Raw genomic sequence first — 22,868 nt, forward strand, 5'->3', positions numbered from 1 at the left:
CGGGCGTCGCTAGGCGACGCGGGTGGCGCCGGCGCGCGCCGTCACTTGCGGGCGGGCTCGTGCAGCGGGCGGATGCGGGACCAGTTGTGCGCGCGGCGCGCGGGCGGCCCCGCCAGGAAGCTCCGCCACGGGGCCGCGCCGCCGTGCACCTGCGGGGGGAAGGCGGCCGGCGGCTCAGCGCGGGCACCCCGGGCAGCCGGGCGGTGCTCGCGCGTCGAAAACACGCGGTGACCGAGCTCGCGAACCGCGCCTCCTCCTCCCACCAGGCCCCCGGCCCGGCCCCGCCCCGCCCCGGCCGGCTGGAGACGCGGCGGTGGCCCTGCAGCAGCAGGCGGCTTCGCAGTGGACAGCCCCCGACCCTGCGCATTCAGAAGGGGTTGTGCGGGCTCGGCAGTGGCACAGCAGCGGGGAGTGCGTTAAGCAGATAAGGGGGAAGGTCCCGCTGCCCCCAAACAAGGAGGATAGCTAAGAAAAACAGGACAAGCAGCGTGGGAGTAGTAAAAACAAAAATCACGTCACGAGAGAAAAAGGAAAAAAAAAAAAAAGGAAAAGGAGAAATTAATGGTTGGTCAAATAAAACTGTACAGAGGGTATAGAAGGGTGGTGAGTAGGTTGAGAACCTGTAGTACTCAGCCAAGGAGGAAACGGGGGAAGAATCAGGTGTCGGGTAATGGGGAATAATATAAGGTTATGATCTACTTTAGCTGTGCACTCCTGCTTGCAGGATGCCCACCATTGCAATCACGAATAAAATAGCTTCACAGAATACCCTGTCTGAAAAAATTATTGAGATGGTTCTCATGGGTTCCAGCCCCCAGCCCCAGGCCTCATTCCTCTACTTCTTTTTTCAATAAACACCAGCACAGCCCGACCGCACTCAGACAGGGCGCAGCATACCGCCACGTGTCTCCGCAGTGTGGACATGTCCGTGAAGGCTCTCTCGCATGCCCGGCACTTGTACGGCTTCTCCCCGGTGTGGATGCGCTCGTGGCGCCGCAGGGCGCCCTGCTGGGTGAACGTTTTCCCGCACTGCTCACAGAAGTACGGACGGGTCTCTGAAGAACAAGGGAACTGGAATCAGAGACCTGGAAGGCTGGTTCTTTTGGTCTTGATTTCAGCACAAAAAAAGCATACCGAAGTCTGAAAAGATGAATGCTGGGATAAAGCTGTGTAGCTAGGGCCCCAGGCACGTTTCTCTTGGCTTCTAAGGCCACCTGATAAATGTTTCTAAGCCTTCCCTGGCTGCGATGCAAAGCCTAAGAACAGCTCTTGCAAGGGGAATGCAGCAACTACAGTCACTACAAAGTGAACTACAGTCACGTTCTCCAGCAGCACAAAGTTGTCTCTGTCTTCTGTGCAAGCACCATTCGATAGTCATATCGAATAGTAAAAAAAAAAGTGCAGCACCTTGCACTTTTTAACAAATCAGGATCGTGAGGAGTCCTGCTTCTCCTCACCACCTAACTCAAGGAGCTTATAAAAGTGTTTCTGGAATAAAAAGTGAATAAAAAGTCACCATCCCAACTGTAAAGTACTTCAGACTCAAAATTCTATGCCGTTCATTTTCCCAGCCCCGACAGTTTCATTACCTGCATGGACGTTGCTGTGCTGAGCTAGCGAGGCTCGCAAGCCGAACGTCTTCCCACAAACCTCACACTTGTATGGCTTCGCACCCATGTGGCATCGTTTATGGCATTTTAGGTATTCATTGGTGGCAAAGTGTTTTCCGCACATATCGCATTTAAAGAGGCGCTCTCCTGAGAAAAAGGGAAAAGGCACTCTGAATTCTCGCAGCAGTCTGCACCCGAAACTCCCTCCTGGCTCTGAGCTGTACAGGGTTCCCTTCTGCATGTTTAACTTCCTGATGCTTTTCACTCAATTCAAATATTTTTCTCCCCAGAATCACTTATTTCACAATTTTAAGCTTTTGTTTATTTGAGTTCCTTGTGGCTCTGTTTATCCTTTGATTCTGTCCTTGGCCCTCTGCGTAGGAAGTCCCTTGGGACCTCGCTCACTCACTCAACCCTTAATTACGCTTTCAGCGCACAAGACTCCAACCCCACGCCACCACCCCCAATTCTCTACTTCAAAGTTAGTTTTCGTATGCCTTTCTACCCCTGTTAGTTCCTTCCCAGTACTTGAAGTTTCTTCTCTGAGTTAGTGAGCAAAAAATCGTGCACCTTCAAATCCCTACTCGTTCTTTTCTGGCAGCAGCAGGAGGCAATGTAAGGAACAGAAGTCTTTAATGCTTACCTGTATGTGTTCTTTTGTGGCCAGTCAGTTTCCCTTTATCGGCAAAGCAAGCCCCGCAGTCTTCACAGATGTATGGCTTTTCCCCTGTATGGGACCTAAATGAAGCAAAATACAAATGCCTGTTAATAAAATAGCTCCCCTAGGGTGTTTTTAAATACTTGCTGCTTGAAGTTACGTTCTACACGTTACAGGAAGCACACTTTATTGTGTCAGATGAAGGTAACTGGGAAAAAGCACGTTCTGCTCAGTCAGGAGAGAGAACGTTTACCAGCACTGGTGCTACGTAAAGCTTTCCTGTTTTAAGGATTTACCTTTTTCCTCACTCTAAGGCCCTCGAAAAATCCACCTTTCTCTCACAGGTTGCAGTTTGCAGCGTAAGCACTGGAAGGGAGACAACGGGGAAGATGACAGGCTGCTGCAGTGCTACCGTCTGAATGCATCCTGACCGTCCCCAGCACGCTGCCAGCAGCAGATCTCTCCAGACTCTGCGGGTGGCGTACTTGCCCTCCGTAATCCCTCACAGCCGCATGCCTCTGGCTTGCAGGCTTCAAAATGGAATACCCTGCCCAGTTTAAGTCAAAAGGCACAAAAGTCAAGCAAGCAGTTTTTCCAAGCACATGCTGGATGCCTGATTTTAAACCAGCTCATACCAAAGAAAGTCTGAACCAGAGGTCCTGACTTTTGATCTTAACACTGCGCTGACCTTCCTTACTGCAACCCACGCAGTATGATTTGCAAAATCACGCCTGATTTTGAGTTGTTGGGCAGAATGCTGCAGATATGAGACAGGCAGTTACCCAACACAAAACCCGTGAGTCACTGTTTTGTTGCAGTTGGTCCCAATTTCAGGCTTCGTCTTACCCTGTGACAGCACAGCCCTGCTGCCTTTCAGCTGACACAGCCACGCAGTTTATTGCTCTGCAATCAGCACACTTCACAATTTTTAGATCACTGTAAGAATGCTTAGGAGACAGAAAAACATTACCATCCCCATCGCGTGGGCCCAGTCTGAAACGATGGGTTTTCTCTCACCCAGTTTAGCCCTCCCACAGTTCACCTCCCGTTACAAGCTACCCGCTAGGCTCTCTGGAGAAAGATGGGAAATTCCATGGGATGATTCATCCCCTCCTGGGAGAGGAAACATCTAACACAGATCCCACTAGAGAGCAATTCACCCGATCTAGTTACGCTGACTACAGAGGGAGCCCAGATGAGAAGTCCAGCTCTTGTATCACACAGAAGAAATGAAATCCCATACCAAAAGGCTTGCTCACTGACATGGAAAGAACAGGGCTCTCCACCCGGGCCTCCAAGTCCTTGGCTCATTTTCAGCTCACTTCTCATCAGTGAGGGCCATCATCTGATTTTGAAACCTGTTTCAAGTGACTGGCTTTTGCTTACAAGTTTGGATAGAGCATCTGTTTCCAAATCCCTGCCAAAATTGATGCAACGACCAGATGCAGACAAAGCCTTTACATAAAACAATTAATCACAGATATTACAGATCACATCCTATCCCAATACTCCTGTCGTAAGGACACGGAGGGAGAATGACTCAGAACTGGGAGACAGAGGAGGAAAAAGAAGTGCTGAAGCACACTGGGCATGCAGGGAGTGGTAATGGGAGAAGCAGGACTGAAGGCTGACCTGGTATGGATCTTAAGTTGTGATGGCTGAGCAAACTTTGAATGACAAATGCCACATTCGTACGGCTTTTCTCCTGTGTGCGTCCGCATATGAAACACCAGCGCTGTTCGGGAGCTGAGGATCTTCCCACAGACGGAGCAGAGAGGGCGTTTGACTCTGCCTTCATGCTTCCGCATATAATGCGTCCTCACATCTCTCTTTCTTTTAAAAGTGGCATTGCAAAGGGTGCAGGCAAACTGCCTTTCTTCACTGTGGACACAAGCTCGATGCTCCTTCCAGCTGTTGTAGCTAGCAAACGACTTGCTGCAGACATCACACTGATAGACTTTGCCAGGCAAGCACTGATGGACATCTCTGCAGTGATCCACATATTTTTTCCGGGAAACGAACTGCTCATTACACTTATCACATATTATTACATAGGCAGATTTCTTATTCACCCCACTTTTATTTACCTTCTTCATTTTAAAGTCTTTGTCTGATTCACGTTCTTCAGCATCCTTCTCATTAGAGCGTTCTTCATCCTCATCGCCCTCAGCACAGGCATCCTCATTATCATCTTCAACTTCTGAATACCCTGCTTCATAATCTGCCTCCTCCTCTCCCTTCATGCTCATTTCACCTTCAACTTCATTCCCTTCTTCACTCGTTTTTTCCCTTCTTGCTTCAGTTTCCTTATACTTCTGCTTCTGTTCTTGCTCACTGATACTGTCTGCCTTGGGAGCAGATTCCTCCTCATGGCTTGCAGCCTCTTTGAGCACGGCACACTTCTGTAGTTCAGCCTCTGAGGCCCCATCCCATGTCTCCCTCTCAGGGTCTTTGCCGCCGTCAGCTGCACTTGGTCCGCGTGCAGGCGGAACTACCATCCAGTAGACCGGCAAAAGGTTCCTCTCTTGCCCAGATTCATGGATTTTTCTGTTGAAACAAACAAACAGAGCACAACTTTAATAGGTTTAATAGTTTCAATTCAGGCATGTTTGTCTTGGAGGAGGGGTTGTTTCCTTTTAATCGCTCCTCACATCATTCAGAGAATTAACAGCACAGTGGGAGAGCCAAATGGAAATTTTGCAAGGAGTTGGACCTTGCAATTAAACAAAACTGAAATGCCTCAGAGTTCATCAAGGTTGGAGTCTCTCAAGTATACTTAGTTGTCATCTGAACTGCAACCTAGGATGGACCGTAAGTTTTCCTCCAAGACCATGGTGGGCAGTATAAGACATTAATGACTTAAAACAAGGGAAATCTAGATTAACCACCCACATGAAAAACCAGAACAGAGCCCCTCATAAGCCACCAGTCGAGGCAGTTAACTCTACTCACCACTAGTCAGGACGTGGACCGTGAACTGCCACGGTTCTCAAAGCAGGTCAGACATGAGTCTGCCAGAAATCACGTCAGGACAGCGGACAGAGCCTTACAGTACACGGATGTGCTGGAGAGCCTCTTACGCCCCCTACAAATTTAGTCTCCAAACATGGAATAAACAAGTGCTTTTTAAAAAAAAATCAAATACAGTTTGAGGTCCTCTTGGTGGACCTTTGATTATTAAAATCAATAAATAACAAGACCAGATACTAGCAGCTCTCTTGCCCTGGAGAAGAGCAGTCCCTATGGCTCGTTTACCTGAAACTGGGATTTGGCATGAGTTAGAGAGCAGAAAGCATGCCCTCAACTGAAGGCCGAGCCTACACTAGAACGGCTAACAGGTAAAGGTTTAAAATCATTTGTCTCAGGGACTATGGCACACAACCTGTGTTACCTTCAGCACTACAGATAATCCAAACTGTAAAGCACAGTCTCATCTTGGATTTACTCTGGAAAGCACAGAGCAGAAGTGCAGAAGAACAATATGGAACAACTTCTAACACTTTATGACTCTAGGAGTTAACCTGGTCTTGTAACTCCTTTTATCCCCACTTTCTTTATTTCACCGGATTTTTGATTGATCCGATGGTATTTTCAAATAATTTAGCTCCCTTAATCTTTATTTTGGAATTCATCCTGGAGTGAATTAGTAGTATTACCATTTATTAGATATATTATTAAGAAGCAAGAAAGCACTGGCATTAGAGAAAGAGGAAAGACATTTTTTGTGCATTTTAAACAGGTGCTGGTCCTTTCCAGGCTCGTATTTAAAAACCGAACTCTGAGGCTTCCAAAATCACTTAGGAGATCCAGTTGCACAAGATCTCTTTGATTCAACAGGAAACGCTTGCCTGAATTCCCAGTTCGGAAACCTCAATACAGTAACCCAGACTGAGAGCCCGGTGAAGTAACCTCCCAAAAAATCTATGCCGATTTCAACAGCCTTCCGATCAGCTCCAAGGAATTCTGGAAGTGAAGCATTCAGGAATGCTTTTATCCTGCTGCCCAGAAACAGCATGCATTTTCCTGTGCACACACAGACACACACACACGCACCCAGAATGCTGTACCTGACGTGGGTGTTGTAAGCAGACCTCTGAGCAAAGCTGGCAGGGCAGCGCTCACATTTGTACGGTTTCTCCCCTGTGTGCGTTCGTATGTGGACCGTCAGGCCACACTTGGAGCTGATGACCTTGTCACAGTACGGGCACGCCTGCGGGTCCCGCTTCTTCTCGTGTACCCTCCGCACATGGTCGTTTATGTCCTTCTGGCGCTTAAACCTCTTGTCACATAAGAGGCAGGAAAAGCCCCGCTCCTCACTGTGAGCGGTGAGGTGATGCTGCCTGAGGTTTTGGTGGCTGGAGAAGAGCTGCTGGCACACGCTGCAGCTGTACTTGACAGCCAGATGCACATCGTGCTTGAGCTCCATGTGTGACTGGTACTGCTCGGTAACGTGGAATGATGCGTTGCACTTCTCGCATGCCGTCTGCGGCAAGACTTTGGCCACACGCCGCGGTGATTTCCTACGTTCTGTTTTACTGCTAAGTTTGGAAGTTAAACCGTTTTCATCTTCCCACTGCTCAGGCAGCGTACTGCTAATCACTACGCAGGCTTCCTTTGACTCAGTCTGAGTTACAGGAGAATGACTATCGTGCTCCGGAATAATGACACCCGTGCCGAGGCTGCTGCCGGTGTCTGTCTTGTTACATTTTGGTGGCTTTGCTGTCCTGGATTTTGGTTCTGGAAAGGCAGTGCCCTGCTGCTCCAGACTTGTTGGTTGGCCTTCAACGAGCTCATAACCAGCCAGCAGCTTTTTATGTTTTGGCCTGTCCCAAAGTTTCCCCTGCATGGGTACTGCCATCACTTGGGAAGAGCTGCTCCCTCTGCGGTCCTCTTCTTGCTGGATGCGAGGCCACTGTGCTCCGCCATTTTCGCATGGCTGACCTTTCAGATGGAGGCTCAAATCTAAGCCCTTCTTGCCCTCTGCTCTCACTTCTTCACAAACGTCAAGCAAATCCTTGCACTCAAGTCTTTCGGCTATTTCCTTCATTCGCTGCAGTTTTTCTACTTCAATCTCTACTTCTGCAGTGTATACGAACTCCAGAAAAGAGGTGAACTCTTCCATGCAAATGTCTTGTATAGTCACCGTGCAATTCTTGGTGTCCAGCATCTCATCATGCAGGAAAAGTCCTTTGAAATAATTGCTGGAAGCTGCCAAGACAGCTTTGTGAACCAGAAACTCCTCCTGAGTTCCTAGATACCGCGTGTGAACTGTCACATCGCAGAGATGACCTAACTGGTACAGGGAATGCAGGGCCCTCAGGAGGTTAGGAGCAGCAACCTTGGATTTCATCAGAATTTTCTTCTTCTCCATCCTGCCAGAAAAACAGATAAATGTTTGAATGCTTGCTCTCCCTCTTCCATGAGTTTTCTTTTCACTCCTATAAAACAGTCGCTTATATAAAAAGCTCAGTGTGGAGCTGTGTCCCGATTCCCCATTTAAAAGACGTAGCGAAGACCTCAAGATTACTTCTGTCAACGTAAACGTCATCAGCAAACACGCTTTTAAAATGCAGATGATTTACAGGGACAAGTTACATATCTAGAAACAATATATAAAAATATTTTTGGACAAGGCAGTAGTATTTTATTTGAAAAATATTTCAAAACTGCTTGCTCCTTCTCAGTCACCAAACAGAGGGGTCAGAAGTTTTTTTTTCACATTTTGACAATTTGACAAAGAACAATTTGCACTTTCCCAGCAGCTCAGGGACAGAGGCTGCATGTCCTTACAAAAAAGCACGTCTGAGAGCTCTGTGGCTTTCTCATCTCAACCCCCATGCATGTGACACCGATAACTCTGGAGCAATAAATCTCACAATGGACGATGCCAGCACCCCTTACTGTGGTCTTTAGATGCTCCCATAATGCAAGCTGTTCCGATCTGATACTGTAAGCTGATCTTCCTGACGCAGCAGTTTCTGAATGCCTGTTATTTAGCACATGTTTGCAACAGATCTGTAACCCAGGGAGGAATACTAGGCCAAAATAAATAGACCAAGTAGCCTGCTATTGCTTAAAGGCTCTGCTCAGGCTTGGCTCGCTGTGCTTGCTTTCACTTCTCATCTGAATTATGTTTGACATTATATTAAATACATTCCTGGCAGATATAAAGCGTCTGATTAAGAAGACAAATGCATCTTCAATATACAGCACCAGGAAGTTGAACACAATATGTAGCCTAGAGTGAATAGGTTTGAATAGCAGGCTTAAGAGATAGCCTTGAGAAACTCTTCCTATTACAAGCTGCTGCAGCAAGCACCACAGAGGATAATCATCTTCTAATCTGCCAGGAGTAAGTAATTCATAGCTTGTGACATCCCAAATAACGCTTTAAGAACTGCATTTAAAGGTTTAAACTGGTTTTCTAAAGACCCCTCTAAGTGTCACAGGAACGTGTACTGCCACGTTCATGGGGAAACGGGCGTGATTTCTACTCAACCTTAAGTGCCTGCACACCTGAGTTATGCAAAACCTCAATATTTGTACTCAGCTCGGGTTTGATCCTGAGTGCTCTCCTCCGTGAGCTCCCGTGAAAAGTCTCACCCAAAGCAGGGGTCTGCTTGGGATGCCAACCTTCTCATCTCGCTAGCACGCAACCTTCTGTCTCCCCTGTTCCTCAAAGGTGTTTACTCAGAAAAAAGAAAACAAAAATGTTATTAAAGGAAAAAGACCTCGGGTAAGTAGCTAAAAGGAAGAGTGAAGACAAATAAAGCAGGTGCTGAAATAGACCACAGGAGCTGGAAACGGGGGGATGTGCAAAACAACACTGACTGCATTCTATCAGAAAGGGACTGCTCAGATCCAGATCCCTGCAAGTGTCCAATAATTAACACAGTCTCTGCCTTAGGAATTCTGGACAGCAAAGAATCTTATCAATAAATGCACAGCGCTGTTGTTTTGCACCTCATTTTGGCTGAGATTTTTGCAACCTGCCGCAAACCCTACCTACTACTTTGCATCTACCCTGTAGAAACAGCAGGGGCCAGCAGATCCCAGCCTCTAGGTGACCACCCAGTCCCAGAAGACCAAGCAGGCACCTTCAAAACCCTGCCAACTCCTCCCTACCTGCATTCACCAGCTCTGCACTGGCATTGTGTGTATCAGCGGCTCCCATGGCACACTTGCAGGCTGCGGGAACAAATGCAGACCAGAGGCTAATACCTATACCCAGCCCACAAATTCACAAAAGCTGCCACTCCATCTGTGCCCTGGCTTGCCCTTCTTAATGTTTTCCAACGTGATATCCTTCCTCCTGCCTGAGAGCTGACCCCAGGGCTGAGCAGCTCACTGATCAGTAGCGCTTAAGGAAATCAATGAGCATTTTCTCCTCCTCCTTTTTAAGATCCCTGTCTGCGATAAATTCTCAGTACACACTCATGTGAACTCAGCTAACACTGATATCTGACACTGAGCCAAGCAGAGGTATGTTCCAGCACGATCTCTTTAGCTCAGCTGGTTCTAGATTAAATCAACGCAGAAATGGTCTACTGAAATAGCTTTCTAATGAAAACCACCACAAACTGAGGCCGCACCTCGAGTACTGTGTTTCAGTTTTGGGCCCCTCGCTACAAGAAGGACATGGAGGTGCTCGAGAGAGTCCAGAGAAGGGCAACGAAGCTGGTGAGGGGTCTGGAGAACAAGTCCTACGAGGAGCGGCTGAGGGAGCTGGGGTTGTTTAGCCTGGAGAAGAGGAGGCTCAGGGGAGACCTCATCGCTCTCTATAGGTACCTTAAAGGAGGCTGTAGAGAGGTGGGGGTTGGTCTGTTCTCCCACGTGCCTGGTGACAGGACAAGGGGGAATGGGCTAAAGTTGCGCCAGGGGAGGTTTAGGTTGGATGTTAGGAAGAACTTCTTTGCTGAAAGGGTTGTTAGGCATTGGAATGGGCTGCCCAGGGAGGTGGTTGAGTCGCCATCCCTGGAGGTCTTTAAAAGATGTTTAGATGTAGCCCTTAGTGATATGGTTTAGTGTAGGACTTGTTAGTGTTAGGGCTGAGGTTGGACTAGGTGATCTTGGAGGTCTCTTCCAACCTAGACGATTCTGTGATTCTGTGAATTCTCACCAGTTTTTTTCTCCAGAAAAAGATGTGACTACTTTCTGTTGCTGCTTGGAGAGAACATTTAACTTGACTTTTCTGAAGTACTGCTGACTAGCTGGTTTTCCTGTTTTCATTTCATGAGGTTAAGATTGGCACACAAGGTTCCAGTGATATCAGAACAGCATCTAAGGGTTAGGTTTTTTTGTTTGTTTGTTCTTCCTGAAAAGTTCAGTCAATAGAAGGTTTCTAAGTATTTTGCTTTCCTTTGAGGCGTATGGGAGCAGCTGCTTCTCCAGTGGATTAGGAAAGCAGTTTCCTCCTTACTTTTTACACTTCATTAAAACTTAATGACAAGAGAAGATTTTTGAGCAATTCCAACCCCCCCCCCCCCAAAAAAAAAAAAAGAAAAAAAAGAAAAACCAAGGATAACAGATGTAGTAAATCATTTCCTTATTGAATCAAAGAGAAGCACATTTTACTGTAAGGACTACAAGTTAACATCGGCTTGAAATTACAACCAGTAATTGAACAGAAGAAATGACGCCAGCACCATTATTAGTATCAGGCTTAACTCGGTCGCTCCATTTACGTGAACAAGACACCCTGGTCTTCACAATCCTGTCTCTCGACTGCATCTATCAAGCGAGCATTCCCGGAGCTTCACCCTGTCTCCTGCTTGAGTCGGCCCAAAACTCGAAACAACCAGCACTTCTCTTTCCTGCTGGACTTGAATCGCACCACCCTAGCCCCACGGCGCGGCAGAACAAGACCCCAAGTGGCGACGCGGGATCATCAGCAGGGCAGAAGAAGCCCAGCGCAGCACGAGGAGCGCTCTCTGTCACTCCACAGCTGCCTCCTGTTTTCTCACACTCTGCAAGACCCTCTCCGAGCTCTACTTGAGGGGCACAGGGCTCACACCTCACCGTCAGAGGCACACCGACCACCGCAGGTCGTTGTGAACCCGTCATGACTGACGGAATCAGAAGCAGAAAAGAGCTGGCAAGAGGCTAACAGCCCTAATAAATACCATTCTGCTGTACCCTGAAGCTACTTTTGCAATAAGGCAGCAAGCTGCTGGCCTGAGACACTGACTTCAGGGGGAAGATTTAAATGGGAACAACATTTTTTTCCACAGATTGCAATTTAAGTGTTTGTTTTCAACTTTTCAAATGAACTTCTTTCAACTTTTTGCCTGATAATAAAAGAAGAAACACTTTAAAGAGTTTGTAAGTATGCAACATTTCCAGAAAACATAATTAGCCTGAAAGAACCACTGCAAAAGCCATGTCTCTCCAATTCCAGTATTCTATTCAAAACCACTGGAATAAGTCCTAATAGCAGCTTCCAATCCCAAGAAAGGATTTACATTTGTTCTGTGCCACACCACTTTTGTATAACACAATGACACACTCAATAGCTCTGCTCTAATTAGAGATAATTAAAGTAAATGAAACAGGAAACCTGTGTTTGTAAGAGGGACCGTAAGTATTTCTAAAACAGTGCTGTTTCTTGACTTTCACAGTTCACGCTTAAGTAGAAACTTCTATGGCCCAGAGCCTTAAATGCTGTGACATGGCACAGCCCTTCTGAAAGGAAGACAGCGAACGTACGCCCATGTATCTGGGGGAAAACAACAACAACGTGATAGGTCACAGAACAGAATTTTTGATAAGCATCCAATTCAATTTATTTCATATAAATATGCTCTGCTTTTTGCAAAGTACACATTATCTTTGGTTGCTCAATTCTCCCTGAGCCTTTTCAATTAAATCTTAAGGTTCCCTTCAGAGAAGTGCTGAGAACTTCTTCCCTAGCTGATCTTCCCAGGAAGGGTTCCTCTAAGCCCTTGACAGCCATGCACACACACAATGAAGGGCCCTGGCAGCCACGGCAATAGGAAGCCCTGAACTAAATCAGTGGTGTGAGAAGAAAACGAGTCCTGGCACGCTCTCGTCTGATCACCTTGATCCCCTGCAGAAACTGCCCAAAGACCTCTTTGAAATACTGGCATGGCGTAAGAGAGCGTAATTGCTCTTTTAGATGACTGGGTTGAAACTTTGCAAAGTATGATAAACATGGGTAGATGATGGCAGCAGTGTAACTCTCCAGATCCTGGCCAATAACGTGAATCACCGTGGAGATCAGATTAAGCACTCAGGGCCATAGTACAACAGGCAGTACTCAGTAGCACACAAATGGCAGTAAGTCACTGCTGCAGACCCCTACCACCTTGTTTCAGTTCTCAAACAAGCCAAAGACTACCTGTGATGCCTCTTCTCATTTTCGCCTTTTTTCTCCCCTGTAAAATCAGACAGTATTTGCCTGTATTGAAGCGGGACTGTGATGATAAAATACTTTCATGACAGTGGGATAATTAACTGCTAGAGGTGAAAAGGAGTATTAAAAGGGCGTAAGTAACAGCTGGAGTCACTCACCTGCACTAATCATCTGGAAAATGTCGTTTATTGACACGGGTTCCTGCACAAGGCAGACGTGTTTAGTTAGGTCCGTCCGAAGGCCCAGGAGCAGGGCACTGAGCCACAGCTCTGCTGCCTCAGCCCCAGCCCGGCGGTGCTCTGTGGGACACCCTGGGCAGCCCGGCCCAGCGCCCAGCTCGTCCTGCTGGGCATGGAGCTGGGGCTACGCTCCCTGAGAGGGCTCCCTCACAGAATCCTGATTCTTCTTAAAACGTGTGAAACTTCTCACCCTGCCTCGCGGGCAGCGAAGGCACCGAGACACGGCCAGCAACGCCCGAGGTTCCCTCACAGCGCTCCTCACGCCAGGGAGCCGAGGCCGGCCCGGCTCCGCCGGCCGCACCTGAGGGCAGGGCCCACCGCCATGACGCCTCACGAGGCAACGAAGCCCAGCCCGCGCCGCAGGGGCGGTGGCTCCCGGGGCCCTGGGACACCCTCACGGCGGGCCCCGGGGGGGGGGTTCCCACGCCCCCGCCGCCCCCCCAGGCCCCGGCGGGGCTCCCCGCCGCCCTTACCCTGCCGCCGAGGTCCCGCTCCTCGGCCTCCCGCCTGGGTCGCGGCAGCCGCGCTCTAGCCGGCCGCGCACCGCCCCCGGGAGGAACCACCTTCCCCCCCCGCCGCCTCGGAGCGATGGTACGGCCCGCTGCCCGAAAGCAACATGGCCGCCCTCGGCTTCGTCACCTCGGCCTGCTGGTCTTGCCGCCATGTTGAGTGAGGGGAGCAGCATGTCAGGAGCCGGCAGCCATCTTGGGCGCGGGTCCTTTGCCCTCTCCCAGTCGTTTTTACGGCGCTCTTTCGTGTCTGGGAGGAAGAGTCGTGCTGAGCAAGGAGGGGGTGTCTTCAGCCAGTAGCTGAATAACAAACAAGCAAAAACACAACCCAAACCAACCAACCAGCAACACAAACCACCTGCTGGGCAGGGACCAGGGACAACATGCCCCAAGCTCACCTGCCCGCTGAGACCTGCCCTCCTGCAGGCCCAGGGCACATCCCACCCTCAGAAGTGCGTGCCTGGAGCAGCACCCCAGTGACACTAATTTGAGAGGGGCTTTATTGGTTTTTAGCCAGGGTAATCAGGGAGGCCTCTCACGGCTCAGTTCAACACTGTTACACGCTCTGTCTGCTTCCCGAGCATGATGCACCGAATTCCTCAGAATGGCAGGTGGGGGTCAGTTTTAGCCATTCCTTAGACTGCTTCTGCTGTTAAAATATTTCTGCACAAGAAAGTGCCGAATCTCACCCCACAAACAGCCCCACAATCAGGGCTATCAGAGTAAGAGGCAACCCCTGCTTGTACATATTTGTACAGACCAGCCTACAGATTTATTTTGCAGAGAGTACCCCAGGCAAAAGTGGGATTTTGAGGACCAGAGCTTACTTATTTCTGGGCTGTTTGTTTCAGGAAACCACCAATGTCTCCTTTACTGCTGTGCTAGTTTTCCTCATGAGAGAGATTCACAGGTGGTCCTGGTACCATCCTGCTCAGGGAAGACAAGAGATGGGAGATTTCTCTTGCTAGGGGTAGACAACAGGGAAATGAGGAAATACATGGCTTTAAAATGTTTTCTGACACTCAAAAAGAAAATCTCAAATCTCGGGGCAGCGTGTTCGTGCAAGTTGTGTGAAAGCATTTTGTTCCCGTGAGAAAGCAAGCCAGCTTTGTTGAAATCTTCCAGAAGATCAGGTTTCAGGGCCCCAGTTCTGAAAATGGTTTCAAGCTGGCTGCCAGGACTTCGTTCACTTGCATTTGGTACTTTACTGTCTCTCTACATTGCCAGGCTGGACAACAGTGAAACGAACAGTTTCTGTGGGGACTTTGTTTTTCCAGTGATTCATATATATCTTCACTAGCAAGGGCTGGTTGAAAAAAATACATGAATTTACATAGCTTTTGTTCAATTCTTTCCACAACACTGAAAAAAAATACAATTGAATCAAAAACAATTTGTTTTCACATTTTCAGAATGAACTGTTTCACTGTTCTTGCCCAAACACATCCCAAAGACTGCATCTGCCATCAAAGGCTATTAGTGCTAAAACCATTAAACAGAGAAACCACCAGAAACTGAAAACCAGCACCTCAGCAAATGTTTTTTGTGACTGGATTCGAAATAGCCCATGACCTTGCAAAGGGCACTGACCTGTCTGGAGCTGTCTGGCCACTGACAGGCAGGTTGTCCTGCCTGGAGGCCCTGTCAATGCATCTCTTGCTGCATTGCAGAAGACACAGCCCTGTCATGAGTTACCTCCGGAGGAGGCCAGGAAAAGGTGTCTTTGTCAAGGGGCTCTGGGCCCTAAGGGTCTCTGTTTTCACCCAGAAACTCAAGTAGGATCTGGTTAAAGTGCTCACATTGCCAACGGTTCCTCATGTTGTTCCTCAGAATCAGTAAATGCCTTCACTCATCTTACAGCCCAGCTTGCTTTGCCAGTGAGATCCAGCCTTTCCACACCTCCCAGTATGAATAGCCATTGATTATTTCCAGTGATTAGAGTTTATAATGACTGTGCATCTAACTTAAGTGCTTAAGCTTTGGTGGGGTAAATCTGGGCTTAGCAGAAGTACAGAGAGAGGCTTGCATCTCACACAACCACTGCTCCTGCAGGGCAAGCCACTGTTTTTCATCCATAACCCAGAGTTATGGTCATCTGGACAGGCGCTAGCACGGCAAGCTGTCCTTTATCACGTGAAATGATTTTAAACAGCCGATGGACATGACAAGTCACTCTGTGGGCTGCCAAGTACTAAAACACACAAATCTTGTCCCCAAGACAAATCACAGATAAAGTCCTCCTGGAAACCTTTTTTTTTAATTTATTTTTTTATTTTTTTATTTTTTTACCGAAGTGGAGGTTTTAATCTTTACATTTTAATGTCTTGTAAGAATGTTGGATGCTGATTGTAATTCCTCAAGGTAACATAAAATAAACTCCTCAATTAAAAATCTCACTAAGATGCCAACATCACTGGAACTTATCATGCTGTTTACCTTTCTTTTCTATACTTCTATCACACAAATTTGAACCTGGATCCTATAATTATCAGGCTACTGGCCAGATATTAGAAGATATTCACACAGTTATGTGGAAACAAGACTACTGTAGGAAAGAAAGAATAAAAATATTTAGAATAAAAATAACTAACGGAAATTCAACTTGCTCAGGCTCATATAGGCCAAGAGGCAAACCTCGCCTGACAGATATTTCCCACTGAGGAGTGCGTGCTTCCACCATGAATTTGGTTTTCAACACTGATTATTTTGTTTGTACTGGGAGAATGTTTCTATTGTCAAGATACAGCTCTAGGAGCGGAAAGAATGAGCAGCAATATGAGTGATCCATGCTAAAATGTCAGGATAATATTCCTGTATCTTAGCACAAGGGAATGGTGTTTGCTTTTACTTTATCTGAAACCTGGTCTGCTCAACAGTTCTCACCCAGAGGAGTTGGGAGAGAAGATGAAGTACAGACTCCTGTCCAATTTAGTCTTGCTTTCGTAAGGATTGAGTGAATTGCTGCAAAAAGTTGGCAGCGCTGTTGCTCAGGGTTGTACTGTGTGTCAATCTTTGTGGGCCCACTTTGGAGGAAATCTCTGAAGGCTGCTTTCACACGCTGGGGTCCCCCAGGGAGCAGGGCAGGCTGGATTTCATGCTGCCAGTGGTTTGTTTCTGAGGTCAGAGGAGAGGACCTTGACCCTCCACATGTCCTGGGTGCTGTGCTGCACTTTGGGGTTGCTCATGCATGTTTCCCCATGGCTTCTTAGAGCAGAAGATCAAGCCCCATTCCTGTTGAGCATCCTAATTACTGGGGGGAGAGAGAGAGGGCAGGTGACTTATTCGCCCTCTCTGATTCACAAACTCTTCTATGCAGTGTTTCAACAGGAGGGATGAAACAGCTGGGAGGTGGGAGAGAGGCTTCTGGATCCTCTCGGCCTGAGGAAAACGCTGAACTCAAGTGCCCTGTGTGTGGGATGAGAGATCTCAACACAAGGCTGCTGCAATAAAGCGGGACACAGACATCCATTTTGTCCTTTTAAGCCTAAACACTGTAAAGTCCAGGAAAGAATCACAGCCTGGGAACCCAGATTTTATCTACCTCCTTTGCCTGGGAGTGAATGCTGTGGCCTTTGATTGTGGTGACTAAGAGCAGGAAAAAGGGAGATGTTTGGAGCCAGGTTACTCCCCTGTGAACACTGGTCCTGCCCCTCGGGCACCAGGAGATTTGCAGACCTCCTAGATGCCCAAGGTCATCTCTAAGCGAAGGAAGGAATGGCAGTGCAGTCCCCCCAGTGCCAGGCTAATTGCTGGGCTGCCTCTTCCTCTCCAAAGCCCACAGGGAACCTCCTGCACCAAAGGGCAAGCACATGGAGGGAGCCGGGCTCCGGACGCTGACACACCAAGAGGTGCCGGACTGGCCACGAGAAGCGATTCCTAAAATCTGGGGCGTGCATGAAGCCCCCCACAGAAGACTTGTTCTTAAAGCTCTTCCAAAGGTCGCGTTGCAGACCAGTGACACTGGGGCACATTTCAAGAGGCCCAAAATTGTCCTGGCAATGCGAGACAAAACCTCATCGCGCCTCTCCCCTGGGCAGCAATCCTTTCCTTGCAGCTCCGCCAGAGGATGCTGCAGCCTTCAGAAATAGTCCTGCAGCCCTGCTCATCATTCCCAGGGTCCAAAAGTCCACAACCGGTCGCTCACTGACATAATCCCGGCCTCCTGGCACGGAAGATGAAATGACTGTGGTGCCCAGGCCATTTGAAGCTAGCCCTGCGGCTCTGCTGGGGCTCATCACCAGTTCCCTCTGGCCTTTGCCCACTGGCGGTGGGCTTGGTCCCTCTCGGGTGCACTGATAGTGCTGCGGATTTGCAGGCAGGGAGTGGGGATGGAGCAGGTCCCTGAAGGGTGTCCTGAAGGGACGAGCTCTGCGCAGGAGCACAGTCAGTGCTGGGCTGCCCCTTTGCCACGGGGAGAGGAAAAAGACGAGTTAAATGGTGAAGGAGCCAAGAGTGAGAATATACTGGGAAGGACAAAAAAAAGGTCAATTTGAATAGCTTCCTCAGGGGACAGATTGATCCCCCGTGCTGTTCAACTGACCGTGACATCGGGAGGAATCCAACCACGTGTCTGCTAGAGCCTTTGAGGAGAAAAGGGCTTCAAAATGAATTTTTCCCAAGTTTGGAGCTGATGAAACTGAAGCTCTCCTGAATGGGAGCCAAGCCACCACTCAGCAAACCCTAGTGCTGTCCCCAAAACAGAGACAGAGCTTTCAGCACAGTCTAAAAATGCAAATTCCAGACAAAATCTTAATGAGAAACAAACAGCAGACTCGCGGTCTGTATGTTAGTGGTATGTACTGGTTAACCTCGAATGCAATTCTGCATAATACATTCTGGCATGTGATTTTGCTACAAATCAAAGATACCATATATTCTCCCTCTTACACTGCTTATATGTTAAATTGCGAGGAGCCGGAGTTATGTATATTCTGGCAAAAAAATCCAAGATCTTGGTGCCACTTGATAAGCACATGAATTGATAAAAACTCATCTGCATTTTTTTTTCCTCAAAAAGGAGATACTACTGTACTAAAGAGAAGCAAACTGTGGTTCTTGGCGAGGCACAGTTAGTTTTGCCAGGGAGGCTGGAGCACAGCAAAGGAGACAGGGGCTCCTTCACCTCCAGCTGATCCCTAGCACCCTTCACCAGGGCAGCTCGAGGCAGCCACAAGAGCTACGCTCAGGATTGGGGTAACACTGCAGGGGTGGTGATGGACGGGAGACCAGACTAGATGGCCTGACAGCCCCTTCTGGCTCGAGAAGTCTGAATTATGGAGAGCAGCGCTTTTTCCATCTACTTTTTCTTTCTGGCTCACCCCTGTGCTCAGGCGCTTGTGACACGATATATTCCCACGGCGCTGGAGGGGCTGCTTTTGGGTTAATTCACTACAAAGCTGACACCACGCTCTTGACAAGTGGCGTGCTAGGCGGATGGAAAACAAGATGTAAGAGGTGGGTCCGTGGATGGTTTGCTTTGTTACCAAATAAATCCCCTGCACAGCTCATCCGTTAGGTGCCCTTGTTTATTACACATATTTAAGCCGTTGGCACATTGTAACCTTCTGCTTCTCCCTGTACCTTTGAGAGAAGCAAAATATTTTAACCCGTAATAAACTACAGGCATCAACACCAGCAATTGCCTTTGCAAGCCTGTGATTTCCTATCCTGCTCTAGGAAACACTGAAGGTCTGATGCAGCTCTGGAGACCTCAGCCAAGTTTTCCCTCTGTGTGCAAGCCTTTTTTTTTTTTTAACTCCATAACTCTTCCTGTTTCCAGTCAAGCCTATATTTAAATAGCTTGCTGAGTCTGGGGCTTGGTGAAAGGATATAAAGATCCTGTGTCTCTGTCAAGAGTCTAGAAAGCAGGTGGATGATGTTTAGTCTCTGGCCAGCAGACGCTGCTGATAGCTGCAGGATGCTAGCACTTTCCCCTCTTGGAAACAAACTGCCTCCTGTTTAGTTACAGGCTCTTAAATATTAACAAAAAAATGTAATCAGCAAAGGGGAAAATATATATATATATTTTTCTCCCTTTTCTCTCCTACATAATGTCAAACGGATTTTAGAGTAAATTAATATTAGCACCTTGCTCCCAGCCAAAAGAAATAAAACAGAAAATCAAAGTTATTCTTAACGCCAGCAAAACTGCAATTTCTTGCCAGATTTACAGTCCCAGCCTCGCGCTGCTAATGTTATCCTTTATTTTGACCAAGACATCTGTTAAAATAGCTGCCGATTTGAAGAAGTTGGTGCCAGACAAACTCCACCTGATCCCAGCTGTCAACTGATGGGAATTTTTAAGAAAAAAACAGCAGCAACAAAAAACCCGACTCACTGAAATCAGTGCAAAAATGCTGCTGTGAAGGCCAGGCAAGCAGCAAGGCATCCCTGGTGCCTGTAGGCTGCATCTGGCATCAAAATCCCTGTTCTGCACCGATGCGGTTCTCCAGAAATTGTGCTACTGACTGTAATTCAGGTGGGAAGACACGTCCAGAAGAGCAGACCACAGGAAGGGGCTGCCCCCTCTGCATCATCATAGCTGAGCCCCTTGACTTCTAAACGTCTGAAGTAGCCCATGACTTTTTTTTTTTTTTTTTTGTTATAAACATTTCCTGGATTCACGGTGATATACTGTCGTTTTTTCCTTAATGATGGGCCCTCATCGTGAACTGGGAATCCAAATTCTTTGGCAAAAGTTGAGAATTTAGGTTTGCATCTGGTCGCTCTCTCTGGAGGGCTGGAAGTAGTGTCCTGGACCTGAGTGTCTTCGAGGAGCTGAACTTTTTGCCTTGGGCGTACTCATACCTCCAGCAGCAATCGCTTGCTCCCTGCCTGGGCTGAGAAAATGCCCTTTCGATCACTAGATCGGGTGTGGAGGCTTCGTGCGATGAGTAAACATGTAAATGCAGCTGCCTGGAGAAACAAACACCTGGCAAAATATTTTTGGAGACTCGGCGATTAGTCATTGCCTGTGTGCTTTGCGAAGACCGTACCCCAGCTGCACAACGCGTGTCACGGGGAGCCTTCCCGGCCCCATCCCAGTGGGTGCGCTCCTGCTTCCTCCACCAGTGGGCTCTATGCACCACTGTGCCCCTGGTTTTCCAGCACGGGTGCTGCCTGTCTCGTATCACTGCAGTAGCTCTGGGGGACAAACCATCGCAACAAACACCTTGATAGAGCTGGGGGATTGTTGGTCGGAGCACATATATGTGACTTTACATTCGATTGAACATTGAATCCCATAATGAAGTGAGGATGGGCTCTGAAAGGTGCAGATACCCGAAAACACATCTGCAGGGCATCTTGCAGCCTGAGAACAAAGCACGTGCTTGTGGACGTGCCAATGCACGCCAGGTGTGATCTCTGTCACCAGAGGGCTGCTCCGGGTTTCCAGCAGCTCCCCTGAAACCAGTGGCCAGCCTCCTGTGGCGGGTGTCTGCGGTACAGCCAGACAATCTCTGCTCATAGCCACTGGGGTCCCGCAGCACCGGCTTCTTCCTGCAGCGGGATCTTTCCTCTGCCCAGAAATCTGGGTTAACGTCAGCACAAGGAGCCACATGTGGAGCTCTGGGATTTCATCCAAGAAAGCTGATACGCGTGCTTTGAAATACAGATAAACAAGCAAAACCACTGCAGGAAGGGAAGGAAGAGAGAACGCTGGGGGGGTGCACAACAGGAGAAAGAGGTGCTAGGGAAGAGAAGGAAAGCTGCAGGCAGGCCTTTTCAGCTGCTGTGCTGGTGGGAATAGGTGACAGCAGCCACAGAGGGTGATGAGAGCCCCTGCAGCTTGGGCTTAAGGGATCAACTCCATATTTGTACCCCAGCATCACCTCTGCATGCGCTTGCCCCCCAGTTTTTAGTGATGTGAGACATGGCTGGATCAGATAAACCAGCTCTCATCTGGCAGTGGCAACTGGAGATCAGCAGCATTTGCTCTCAGGCTTGGGGAATGCTCTTCCCAGGTGTAAAGCTCCATATAAACGGGTTCTCACCTTGTTTCTCACTCTAGAGAGACGATTTTGCAGCAAATTACAGCGGCAGCACAGGGAAGGGTGCAGGAATGCCCAGCAGCAAGTTGCTGCTTCCTGCAGCAGCTGCTGGTGGAGCACATCGTGCATACCAGCGCCCGATGGGGAGTGAAGCCTGCCTCCTAACTGCGTGATTCACGCAGATACCAAACAGCAGCACCTTCCTAGCCTCTCTTTTTGTTTTCTACAATTTATCAAGTTATCTGCTGAGTCTAACAGAAGTTCTGTATTTTGCAAGATCTCCTCTGATACTGTCAAGAACTCTCCTCATTATCTACCAGCTATCAGAAAAAAGAACAAGAGACATGAAAACATCTTTAGACTACTTAAATAATACCGGCTTTATGCTTCCCTTCGGGTTATGAGATAGCAGACTAACATAAAGGGAGGCATCTGACGCATTTGGTCTAGCTGCAATACCTCACTGACGCTGACACCTGAGTCAGGTTTCCCGGGTGCAGAAGGAGCCCGAGGCAGTCTTCTCATCTGCCTTTACCTGTCATCCCATCGTCCGGAGCTCCCTGCTGCTGGATCTCGGAGGATGACCACACCACCTGAGAGCGGGGCTGATAGCCACTGAGGGGACATCATGATCTCTGCACGGTCTGCAGCGAGCATCAGTCTCTGCAAATGGAATGTCTGAGCTCATTAAAAACACAATTAATCCCTTTTCATCCATCCGTATTTGTTCCCGGCATGGTTATTAAACACAGAAACGGAGGAGGGAAGTTTTGCACTGGCAGCTAACTAACTCATTATTTTTGGAATCCCACCAAGGAGTTCTTCTTTTCCATTGAGGTCCCCCTTGCCCTCTCCCAGTCCTGAAGGCTCTGGGAAACAAGGACTTATTTAGCTGAGAGAATCACTGTGAAGAGGAGCAAAGGAAATGACCAGGAGCATCTCTCTGCTCTCGGTCTGGAGCTGCGGTGCCCTGCCCTGTGCCTCGCCGGCACCCAGTGCCGCTGCTGCCTTAGGAGGCTCCAGGCCTGGGTGCACAGGGATGGGTGCATGCAGGGACCCACAGGGCTCAGAAGCATTACCCAGGGGCCTTCGTGCACGGGGGAGAAAAAAGAAGACGTGGGATGGGGCTTCTGGAATAGGGAGAGCGGACAGGGGTAACGTGGGGAAGGAAAAACACGCTCGTGTGCACGTGGGGGCAGCATGGTGAGACAGGGACATATTGTTACGGCCTGCATGTATGCATAATTAGAAAAAGGGAGGGCTGATCTGTATAAGAAGATTAACAAGGGGTCAGTGAAATGAAGTGTAGTCTGCACAGCAGCTGATGGGCTGAGCAGGCAGAACGACAGCCTGAACTGAAGCCTGCTTTTTGCATCTGTTTTTGCTTGCTTTTCATGGCTTGCTTTGTAGATAGGGAAAGTCAAAATTAATCCATGTCCATTCAAAATTAAGTCAAAATTAATTCACGTTTCATTAGCTCCAGCTGAGG

The 22,868-nt window shown here is 48.4% G+C and overlaps 1 protein-coding gene across 3 annotated transcripts; it reads right to left on the bottom strand.

Annotated features, from left to right (window-relative positions):
- Window positions 1-11: 11 nt before the first annotated feature.
- LOC125179658 (GDNF-inducible zinc finger protein 1-like) lies at window positions 12-14,005 on the bottom strand. 3 transcript variants are annotated; one of them, XM_048079010.2, is made up of 7 exons: window positions 13,353-14,005; window positions 6,336-7,640; window positions 3,901-4,815; window positions 2,254-2,348; window positions 1,590-1,757; window positions 898-1,055; window positions 12-149 (listed from the first exon to the last, which is right to left on the bottom strand). In XM_048079010.2, exons 1-7 carry the CDS (start codon window positions 13,562-13,564, stop codon window positions 42-44), a joined length of 2,961 nt encoding a protein of 986 aa, XP_047934967.2. In that variant the 5' UTR covers window positions 13,565-14,005; the 3' UTR covers window positions 12-41. The 3 variants fall into 3 exon arrangements, with proteins under 3 accessions (XP_047934967.2, XP_047934970.2, XP_047934971.2); XM_048079013.2 differs by lacking the exon at window positions 13,353-14,005 and adding an exon at window positions 12,799-13,280; XM_048079014.2 differs by lacking the exon at window positions 13,353-14,005 and adding an exon at window positions 8,785-12,786.
- Between the last annotated feature and the right edge of the window lie 8,863 nt (window positions 14,006-22,868).

This window comes from Anser cygnoides, chromosome 3 (assembly GCF_040182565.1).
Source record: "Anser cygnoides isolate HZ-2024a breed goose chromosome 3, Taihu_goose_T2T_genome, whole genome shotgun sequence".
NCBI lineage: Eukaryota > Metazoa > Chordata > Aves > Anseriformes > Anatidae > Anser > Anser cygnoides.